Genomic DNA, 12,024 nt, shown 5'->3' with positions numbered 1-12,024 from the left:
TACTGTGTATATTTTGGTGAGAAACCTCTGAGGACACTCCAACTGTTGCAGGTACGTCGCATGGTACATGCCAAAGGGTGCATTGTACTCTGTTACTGGCCTGATGAGGGCTGAGTACAGTGGGACTAAGTCTCCCTATGCCATGCTTTTACTTATAAACTGAGCCACATAGAATGATTTCCTCACACTGTGGGCTCATGGTGGTCAAAGTTCAGATTACTAGCTGAGTACCTAGATCTCTTGCCACTGGGGTCCATCAGTGTTGCAGTTTGCATGAGTATTTGATTTCCCAAAGAATATTATGCACTTCTTCACATTTAGTTCGAGGCCATGGCTCTGACACCAGTCATTAGTCTGTGTCAGTTTTTTCTGTAGGATATCAACATCTTTGGGGAGTCAGTGATTGCCCCCAACTTGCAGTCATCAGCAAACTTGGTCAGCCAAAGGCTATATCTGCATTTGCCTTGATATCTGAGAAGTGTATCCCAAATAGGAGGGACCCGAGCATTGAGCCCTGTAGTACTCCCTGGTGACTGGCTTTTTGCTGGATGTGGATTCTCCCAAATAACATGGGTCCTATCCGTGAGCTGTTTGGCTATCCATCTGATGACATAGAGGTTTATGTCCAATTTCGTGAGTTTATCTGTAATTCCTGAGCAGGGTATTGTGTCATATGCCTTGGCCAAGGCAAAGTAGAGGTGGTATGCAGTGACTTACCCTCATCTATTGCCTTGGTGACCTTTTCAAAGAATTCCATCAAGTTAAGCAACCAGGACCTGCCCTTGATGAAGCTGAACTGGGTTGGATCTGGAGTCTGTAGATTTTCTATGTTTTTGTTAATCAGGTCCATGACCATCCTTTGCATAGCCTTGAATATGAGGCTAATCAGACTTTTACCCCAGTAGTTTCCTGGGTCCGTTGATGGTCCCCTTTGGGCAGAGGGATGACTGTTGTCTTCCACTGCGCAGGAACAAAGCCTGTCTGGAGACTGTGGTTAAATAGAGATCGATGTGGGTCTGCTAGGCCATGTTTCAAGCTATTTAATAGATACCCTAGGATTCAGTCAGGGCCCATTGAAGCCATATTTCTAGCTTTCAAGGGTGCAGTGACGACCTGTTCATTTTGTAATAAGCTCCCTGGGCTTCTACTGAAAACGGGCTCTTCTTGGCCCAGTGGACTTCCCCGGTCATCAAACTTTAATTAATTAAATACATAAATAAATAAATAAAGCAAAATAATGGAAGGGGGTGTTTCAAAAGGAGTGACCAAATGTGATGAAGGGTTGAAATTTGAGCTTAGTTTATTCGCCAGCAAGTTTGCTATTTTTATGGCTGAGCGTAGGTAGTGCCATGTACAGTCACTCAACACATTGAGTGTTTCTGTTAAGATTTTGGACACAACTAAAAATGCTTTTTGGTTATCCATTGCTTGGGTGACTATTTTAGTCATATTTAGCTTTTGAAGACTTGACTCGTTCCCCGATTTGCCTGTTGAGAATGAGGGATTTTTTTTCTCTGTTGTGCACCCTCCCTCTTGTAGATAGGAACTGCTTCCTTCTGTTGTATAGTCTGTTTATCCCATGGGTCCACCAGGGCGACCTGTTTTTTTCTGGCTAGACCTGAGTTTAGTTTGGTCATGTGCAGTTGTTTCTGTGCAGAAAAGTGGTTGTACAGGGCATTTGTGTATACTTCTGCATAGGCTTCCATGTTTTTGAGGTTAGGGAAGCTTTAAAATTACCTATGCTATCATTTAATAGCATGTAATTTGCATTGAAAAAATTATTTTGGGTTTTAGGGTTTTATGGGGGGTTCTACCATTGCATTTATTTCGAAGGAGACCAATTTATGATCCAATCTTTCAATGAAGAAATCTAGAGGCAACACCATAAACAGCGGAGGAGACTTTAATAAAGTGGAATTACATCTCTCTCACACACTTTATCAGGATTAAGTGTTTGTCAGTATACATGAGACAAATGCTACATTGTCTCAGGATGCTCATGTGCACCAGGCTGGCCACAGAGATGGCAGGAAAGTGCTTATCCATGGTTTCAAGTTTTTACTGTGAGCTTAACCTGGGAGAAGAGTGGGTAGATTTTGATTGAACTGGGATGATAACACACCGATGAAGAGTGGGTGCTATACTAAGCATGGACTAAGACTCTGCTAGCCAACAAAGCCATGCTGCTCTACACACAGCTCAGATGCTAATACAGCAGCAAGGGAAGTGGGGAAAGTTGCAGAGATAGTTAATCTAAGGGAAATTTTAACTTGAAAGCGTTTCCATCTCTATAGGGCACTGCTAACTGCTGCTGCACAGAGAGCAGTTTAACACAAATACTGAACTTGTGTAGCTTCAGAAAAACGTTTTACAACAGCAAGGTGTACAGACCAACCAGTAAAACACGCACTAACCTTACAGTCAGCAGCCCCCAACTCAGATAGGTTTGATACAGCACACTTCTTCCACAAGAGTGCAGTCAGAAAACCATCTTAATGTGAAAATGCTGGTTATAGAGCTCAAGTGCAGGCAAACCACAAAGTCTAGATCAGGGGTGTCCAACCTTTTGGCTTGCCAGGGCTGGATTGAGTGAACAGAAATTGTCTTTGGGCCCCATATAAACTATATCATATAGATAACTCTCTTGTTGCCACGGGTGACCAAAGTCTGCCTCCTGGCTGTACTGTAGGTGCATTCAAACAACGAATAAATGCCTAATATTTGCCTTAAATTCTAATTTTCATTCCAATTCTGTAATCTAACAGTTAACTCTAACATCTTGGTTAATATATATATATATATATATATATATATATATATATATATATATATATATATATACATACATACATACATACATACACACACATATGTATTCACTTTACATGCTCGAAATTCTGAAATATCAAATTTCAGAATCTCAAACCTATAAAGTGGAAATCCTAAAAGATCGAAAACCCAGAAGCGCGAAATTCAAAATCCCGACTTTTGTACTACACACACACATCTTCCTTCCCACTCACAACCCTATCCTACATACAAGCAGGGGGGCAAGCCCCCCTGCACCCCGCATGTGGCGGGCTGTGCCCCCTGCACCCCCCCCCCAATTAAATATACTAATTCCAAGGTCGCACTTCATACACAAACGCATGAAACACCACCAAACAAGCTACATTCCCCTCGCGTGCACACACATCACAGTAACAAAACACACTACAGCCCCTACCCAAACCCCTTAAAACATAAACACTTACTTGAATCCATTAACACAGTGCAACACCAGAACCGCTAAGTCACCATCTCCAAAATGCGAGATTTTGATTTTTCACCCTTCTGATGTTTGACCACCATGTTGTCTCCATTGTATGGAAAGCTTTTTACATGGCCCACCTTATTAGTAAGGGGCAAGGAGGTCATAACATTTCTGTATTCTTCCTTTCTAAGAGCCGTTATTGAGTGCAACTCCCCTTTTGGCATGTGCCTCAGCAAAACACCCTGTCAAAATAAAGACTACAACCATTTCTGACAAAAAAAGGTCAAAGGACTAAGTTCCCTTAGTTATCCAAACAGACTAAAAAGCTTCTTGCTTTCCTCTGTCTCACTGCCCCGCCTCCCCACATACACACAAAAGGAGCCCTTACTTGTAAAATTGGCAGCCTCAGTAATCACATGACACACACTCACTGAATGAAATTGTCTGGAAGTCAAAATATCAGAAAAAAAATAATAATAGAGATGGATTCATCCATGCAATTTCCCACCACCAAAAGGACCATCAGTAAATCAACAAACAACTGCTCAGCAAAAAGTAAATCAATAAGAAATCCATAAACTCTCTAAGATCATACTACATATTGAAGTAAACATATAACTTCCCTCCAATCTAAAGTCACTTGACATTCAGACATTTTAATTTGTGCAGAAGTTATTCACAGACTAACAGTTTACTGAGCTGTAATGATGCCCTTCGCTTTTGAAAAAAAAAAAAACATTCTCAGGCTTTGTCAAAAGTGCAGAGAGGATTATTTTTTTTATTTGTTATGTATTTATTTAGTTTTGGAAAACATCTTTAAAACTGTTAAATCGATTACACACCCAGAAACACAGAAAAGTTATTGTGATAAGTAAACCACAGACTACTGCAAGAAATCAATCACATTAACACTTTATGCTTACGTCCAAACCAGTGAAGCATACCTGTCAATTCCAAAAGAATTAAAGTAGCTTAATAAGGTTATTTGCAAGGTTACATGGCAGTTTATATTGGAAATAAGCAGAGAGATATTAAAAAGGCTCTGTTTCTCGTAATTATGCTGAAAAGTCTTCCAAGGTAAATACAACCTTCTGATTTAGTATGGAACCATACCTCTCAACCTTAGAGCAAGAAATCTGGACAAAGCAAAAAATAAGTGGGACACAGGCCCAAAAATAGTTATGCATCACTGACACCATTGAAACAATTGTAGCTGCAAACATTATACATCACTTATCTTTCTATCCCATCATTGTCAATTAAGCATTATGTGGCTCATTCAATCCTGCCTTCTTTTGCAGCAAAGAAATCCATGCTTTGAAAAGACAAATGCATTAAAAATAAGTAAAAGACATTGCATCCACATCCTGCAACTTTGTACCTGCAAACAACCACAGAATTGTCACTGAAAATAGGGCTGCTTATTTCCTCAGAATGACAGCTTTCCCTAATTAAGTCTAATGGTATACAATCTACCAGGATCTGGACTACCTGAAATAAATTAAATTATGGCCTGTAGATGGCAAGTGCACTTTGTTTAATTAAACTGTATTTCTAAGCCCACTTACTGTATTTTTTCAGTAACATCCCAATATCCATTCCAGGTCACTTTACAAGACATTGGCAGTGGTAGACTTTGCATCCCTCAGATTCCTACAGGACCACACTCATACTGCTAGCATTGTCCAGTGAATGTAAATATCCATCCACTGCAAATGTCAAGAAACTGTCTTAAAAAATGTACTTATGGCATGCCTAGTACCAAGTTTTGAAACAAAGAAACATAGTCTCCACAGTCTGCAAGTCTCTTTCTGTAATAGTCATCTACTGTTGCAGCCCTCCCAACACATAAACACACACACACTAAACACCCCAACATTTAAAAAAAATACATTGTGTCTACCTGATTTGCTAGTACTGATGATCCACCAAAGCTATGCTTATTGTTGTCCAATCTGCCACTGCTTAGAACCCACCAATGACAAAACAGTGCTGGGTGCTTTTTTGTTTGTCAGAAAAACCAGTACAACTGTATATGCTACAGTACCACAAAGTCAGTCTATTACTGACCCATTAACCCTAGGCTGCTGTCTCAGTCTTACTCCCTGAAACTGCATTACTTTGGATGACTACTTTTATTTTCTAAGCAAAAGACAAATTGGAAGATGAGGCAAAAATCCAGACATTCTTTGAAAATCCATACAGTTGAGAGGTATGATTTCATATTCAGTCCAACAGTCTCTCTGTCAGGAAAACTGCAGTTTATTGAAAGTGTACTTTTAATGTACTGTATATTTGTGAGCTAACTTATTTGTGTTCAGTAGGTAGATTAATCGTCGTTAGTCTCTTTGTGCATGTGTCTCTCTCTCTCTCTGTCGTGCAAACATACACACACGCTTCTACTTTCACGCACACAAGCGTTCTGCTTTCATGCATGCACTCACTCACTCTGTACTTAACTATTAACACAGGTAAGTGCTGTCCCTTTCAAAGGCGACGGCAAATCCATACTCAAGTTCCTCTTCAGCGAGAACACACACACTGATTCTTTGACAGAATAATAGCGTGAGCACACAGGTCCTTCTTTGGCACAAAAAAATCTAAATTAGAAGGGTGCTTTTGCGCATGCGCACACTGACGTTAGAGGTCATAGGTGTGAAAAACACAAAACAAAAAGTGTTTTGGGGCTTGCGTACATCAGTGTTGAAGTTAGAGGTCGCAGGCCACATGGAAGAGCTCTCAGGACCACATGTGGCCCTCGAGTTGGACACACCTGGTCTAGATATTAGAGTCCTGTAAAACTAGCAGACACTATGTAATTAAGTACTACAACAACAGTGGAAACAGTTCACCTTTGAAACACTTCTAAATTGTGAGAAATATAACAGATAATACAGGATTTTTATGAAATATGGTAGATAATCAGCAGAAGTGCAAAATGTTACTTATTTCTGTTCTTTTAGCAGCGGATGGCTTTAGATGCAGCAAATTCTGTAACTCTCAGGTGAAGTTGCTTTCAGTAGTTGTGGATCACCTTCATGCTTTAAAATGTTCTTTGAGTGTACTCACCATTTTGCCAACATAATGAAAATGCAGAAGAGTGAATGTCATACATTGGTTTTGTCCTTTAAACTATTTTACTGGGGGGCAAACCCGTCTGACCCCCCCCCCCCCCGTATATAAAACTTCAAAATCACTAAACCTTGTTGAAAAGGGAATATTCTGTGAAATGGCCTTTTTGAACTTAGTATGTATAGTCCTTTTTTTTTGATCATTCAATCTGTGTTTCGGAACGCATTCTAGCAGGCCCCAACATTTCAAATGATTACCTTTCTTGCGCTCTCTTGAAAAGATCATATTACTGAAGTCTTTAGGATACTGCTCATTCATCAAGCAATTTGCTACAATTGTTGTGCTCTGCTTACAGAATGTGAAAGGCTGACTACCTTTAGAGATGGTGTAATCCTCGTAGTTAAGATATTAATGTAGTTTGTAGTAACATTCCTTATGTTGGTGTTTGTATCTTGGGGTACTGTGATGCCCTCCTGTTGTTTTCCATAAGAACTTGCTTATCAATTGTCAAGTGAGTTCTTGGAGACCTTATGGCATTGCCAAATCCTCTTATAGCATTTATATATCAGGATACATGGAACCAAAGTTTGGTTGTGTCTTTCGGCTTTTAGGGGTCACCACAGCAGACCTCCGGTCCGCTAATGATTGGCAGTTGATTTTTACGTGCTGAGTTGCCAGCCCTGACGCACAACCTCCAACGAAGGTATGCCCATTCACGCATGTCTCCACGCAGAAGACACTCTAGCTGTGAATCGAACCGGACAGCGTCTTACTGTGAGGCGACAACGCTACCGCAGCACCACCACCGTGGATCTGTTGGGCTTCAAATGGAAGTCCATAAGGTCCACATTCCATTTATTTCTGTGTGTACTGTCTATGAAGCAATGCATTTGCACAGTATGTTTCCCAGTTACTGCCTTGGATTTATGACTAAGCAATTTGAATGTACCTGTCTACTTTGACAGACAGATGTGTACACTTTAAAGAAATATCTTTATGAAGTTAGAAATGTTTGCATGTCAAGATTTTCTAAATTGTTTGTAACTTTTAAAGAAACATGCTCTGAGCTGTCATGATCTGCAGATTGAAGGTGAGCTGTGTCTGGGTAGAGTTTATGTAGCATTTCTATAAAAAAAAAGTGTCAAAAAGTTTGAGCAGGGTATTCCTAGTTTTTGAAAATGTTATTTTTGTTCATAGTCTTGCATTCTGCAAAGGTAACAAGTTTGAAGGGAGTCCCCTTCCCAATGGAAGTAGCGGAAGCATTCTGACACCTGTTCGTGTCTTGTGATTTTGTTGTTTGTTTTTAGTGTATGTAGAAGCACTGGTAAAACATTTTTTTGCTTTTGGTTGTTAGATGACCTGCTGAATGTAGCTGATCAGGAATTCACCTGACCATTTTAATGAGTATTCCTGGATAGAGTAATACAAATTCAAAAATGTCAACTTTTTTCCTTTTCTTAAGGTTCCCACTTCAGCAGGAGAATGGGCAAACTGTTGAATGCACAGTCGCACAATATTTTAAAGACCGGCACAAACTAGTTCTACGTTACCCTCATCTTCCTTGTCTGCAGGTTGGACAGGAGCAGAAACATACTTACCTCCCCCTAGAGGCAAGTGACATTGCTGTATTTTAATATGTGCCATTTCGTGTTCATCTTTGAAATCATAAGCTTTGATTTTCATTGTCTTAGTAGTGTTCTTTTAAGGATCAATGCTGAGTTTTGAAGTCGTTTGAGGATATTGTATTGCTCATCCAATATCTCTGTAGCATATAACTTTAGAGAATGCCATCACCAGAAGGTACTACACTCCTAACAATGGTTTGAATCCTTTCACACAGTCTTTTACGTTACATGTGGGCAGTCTGTCTTGCATTGTGAAGTGTTACTTTGTAGGTTTGGTTATCAAGCTTACAAATCTGTTGTCCTTCAAGAAGTTTGATGCAACCTTAAGTTGATATTTTCTGGTGCCCATATCAAAATAATTTAAGTACATTAATAACTGCTTGTAATAGTAAGTAAAACTATTCCATAATATTGGAAGATGTTTAACTTACCTGTTATGTGTTTCCCTGTTGTTGATAGTTACTGTTTAGTGTTAGGGTTCCTGATCAGTTTTAGCCTATTTCAGTAAAGAATTACAATGGTACACTTTGAAACAGAACTAGATAAGGCATTGTCTTAGTCCAGACAAAGGTCACCTCTAAGTAACTTTAAAAAAAATACATTAGCTCCTGATGCCTTTTTAAGTAGGTGTTTATCAAGACGTCATTGTACCTTGTTAACAGTTTCACGTGTTTCTTTTGGAGGCTGAAAAATATGGCATTCTTTTCATTAGTAGGTTAGGATATTAAGGTAAAGTGGTACAGTGATATATTTAACTTTGTTGTCGGTGTTCATCACACAAGGCTGGTTGCCTCATTTCAGTGGAGAGAGAAACTGATATTTATACAACCAAGGGTAAATTAGCCTGGTAGATGTAAGGATCCTATTGGCACTTAACAAAAAAGGGCAGGAAGCTCTCTCTTAAAAACCTAAAATAATGTTTACAAAAATTAATACCCAGTAAGTCTTTTTTCATACACATCTATCAATGCAACACATTTTTAAAATATTTTCATACCAAAAAAAGTCAAAATAAGCATCCTACAGTGAAAGCAATTGTCATTCAGTTACATTTTTGCCTTTACATTTTCTTTCAGTATCCCTTTCCTATCGCATATAAAACATTTCATTACTACAACCTTTTCCTTTGAAACTCGCAATTTATCATGGCGTACTGCTATGCATCTGCCCATCTGCCCGTCTATACTACCCTGTGTTCTGTATCATAATTGCTTCATTTTTGTCCACTTGTTTCTTTACATTTCAAAACAAACAGTATTTTCAAATTTTACTACTTCAAAATGCTCATTAGTTTTTTTTTTCTTTTGCTGCATATTCCCAAGACAACTTAAACCTGCTGATATCTAGAGTTCATTACAGCTGGTAAAATAATGCATTCTCTCATTCATTGTTTCATATTTCTTGGCTTTCACTGCAATTTTCTGATGAGCAGTCTCCCAAGAAAACCTTAATGGTGTTTCTTATCCATCTCCTTTTCATAAAGGCTTCTTTGTTTTCCCGCTTTATCCAAAATATCTGACCAATTGTTACCAGTTTCCTCCAGCAGCTTTTTTTTTCATAGCATCACTAATCTTTCTTGTATATTTATTTTGTACTTTTTAATTATGCTAATGCTACTGGCCCCTAATGTTTCTTTAACAAAGTTGATTTTCATTTTTATTAATTCCTTATTTTTTTTAAATGTATTGAGCCAGGTAAACCATTGATTTGCCATTGATAGACATTGTCATTTCCTTTCTATACAGGATTCCTCTTTTATAAGGATTAATCTATTTTTTTGTATTTTATTAATAGAAATAGCCATCACTTCCATTTCTAGAGCTCGTAATAGATAGCCCATTCAAAAATGTGGTATTTGTCCTAGTAATTGTAATTGTAAAGCTTTTTCACGGAGGTATAAAACTTTTTGCTATGGTCCTCCCTAAATCTCATGTTTACTCCACAGTTGACTGGTTTGTCACCAAGTTGTATTCCTAATGTTTTAGCAGTCGTCTTTGAAAAGTATGTACTTAGCCCTACCATTAACAATGCATTCCTAAAACATAACCTCTTCCTTTTCCTTCACTCTGAATGAATACGATATCTGCCTATTTGTCTATGTTCAAGAAATAATAATGCTCCTCTATAACCTGTTTCCATCTTGTAGTCAACATTCTCATCTTCACCACCAAGGAGGTTGTCACTAGTGCAGGATATTTAATGCACCTCTATCTGACACTATTGTCCCATCTTTTTTTTTTTTTTTTAACTTCTATCTGTCCATTCACTGCTGACTAACTTTACTTTTATACTGTCCTAATCGTATTTCTCCCTGATAATATGCATTTCCAATAGTTTTGACATCTATTCCACATTCCATGTTGAGTATTTCTGTTTCCCCACAGTGAATTTTGTCATTTGTCTCTATTTTATTTTCGACTCCTCTTAATAAAAATCACCATCTTTGCAATTGCTGTTTCTCCTCTACTCCATATATTGTTGTAATAGTTTTAAATACTTGCATTAACTTTCCTGTATGTTATTTTCTTTAAAAATACTGCAATCAATCTTTAGTAGTGTTAAAGCCTCAGGATTTTTCAATTCTCTCTTGTCCTCCTGTTTTCTTACAAATCTTGTGACATTTCATACCATTCTGATGATGCTGTTTTGCCTGTCTAATCTCTTGACATGTTTCTTGAAATAAACTGAACTGTTTATTGGACATATCTGTATAAAACTTGTACAATTTATCATCTGTCCCAGGTGTGGATTTTCCATTTACCTTTATGTACTCATTCATTCATTGTGTAGATGTAGCTTTTTCTCCTTAACTATTTATGAAATCTAAACAAAAATCCCCAACAGTGACTAATCCACCAAAATCCCAAACAGCCATACATTTCCACTTTGTTTTTGTTATTTATGAAATCTTTTTAATGGGCCAGTCTTTTAACTTTTTGTATTCTTTCTCTGTACAGTGTCTTCATATATTTTCTACAACTGTTGCATTACTCTCCTTTGTCCATTTTTTTTAACTTCTCCATAAGTACTTTTACTTTTTATGCATCTTTCAATAGCAAGGGGGTTAGATCTTTTATTTTTATTATATATTTCAGTTTTTAAAAAAAAAATTCCTTTTCCTAATTTCTTTTAGAATGTTATACCCATTCAGACCATTGCGTAGTTTATTTAATCTGTGTAATCTGGTTCTTTCCTCCTTGTTGTAAACTAATACAAATTTTCCACTTCGCTTTCTAACTCCCAAAACTTTTCCCATGTGTTGTATAAAGTAATCATTTGTTCATGATCATGCTGCAACAATTTAAAATAATTTTAAATATTATTGACTTTTTTCTTATTTCTTAAATTCCTTAAATATTAGTATCTTTCCATGTATTACATTTTACTTCATGTTTAGTTTTAATAACTTTGTGATAAGTCAAACCTACTATAGTTTGCTGTATTTATTCACATTAGAGTAACCTTGTATTATTAAACTGTTTGTTTATACCACTCCTCTCTTTCCACATATCACTTAAGCCATAGGGTGCACCTACATTAACAGAAAAGAAAACAAACCATTTAACATTTTTCCATTTACATACACATGCATTTTTTATTTAATGCTGTCATCAGTTCAACATAACATTGATCAATTCCTGCCTTCCCGTACACCTCACTTTTCCTCCTGAGCATCGTTCTGCAGGTATTGATTCCACAAATTCTATTTATTTCTATGTAATTTGTACCTTTCTGTCTTACAATATTCAATACTTCAGATGCAGTCAGTTTAGAATTTCTATTTTCTGTTATCTGGTAGCTGCTTTTTGGCAGCCAGTAGAATTAAGTTTAATAAGCCCTTATGTCTGGGCAATTCAGATCCTATGTCCCTTAGCTGCAGCCATTTCCTCCCCTAATATTTCCCCACAGAGTATTTTAGAGAATTTTCAAAATCTGCCAACTTGGTTGTTGTTGTCTTTCGGCTTTTCCAGGTTAGGGGTCGCCACAGCGGAACTCCGGTCCGCTAATGATTGGCAGTAGATTTTGACAAACGCCAAGGTGCCAACTGGGAACATTCCCAAAAACTTGTTCGCA

At 37.7% G+C, this 12,024-nt stretch overlaps 1 protein-coding gene across 2 annotated transcripts in view; it reads left to right on the top strand.

Annotated features, from left to right (window-relative positions):
- The window catches only part of AGO2 (argonaute RISC catalytic component 2), a 2,267,075-nt gene that overhangs the window by 875,533 nt on the left and 1,379,518 nt on the right, over positions 1-12,024 (top strand). For both annotated transcript variants that reach the window (XM_044067244.1, XM_044067245.1), the window contains exon 8: positions 7,788-7,935. In XM_044067244.1, the coding sequence (XP_043923179.1) occupies positions 7,788-7,935 (148 nt within the window). The remainder of the gene's footprint in view (positions 1-7,787; positions 7,936-12,024) is intronic.

This window comes from Protopterus annectens, chromosome 3.part1 (genome assembly GCF_019279795.1).
Source record: "Protopterus annectens isolate FY-2018-M chromosome 3.part1, PAN1.0, whole genome shotgun sequence".
NCBI classification, from domain to species: Eukaryota; Metazoa; Chordata; order Ceratodontiformes; family Protopteridae; genus Protopterus; species Protopterus annectens.
This window is presented reverse-complemented; position numbering and strand designations above follow the sequence as displayed.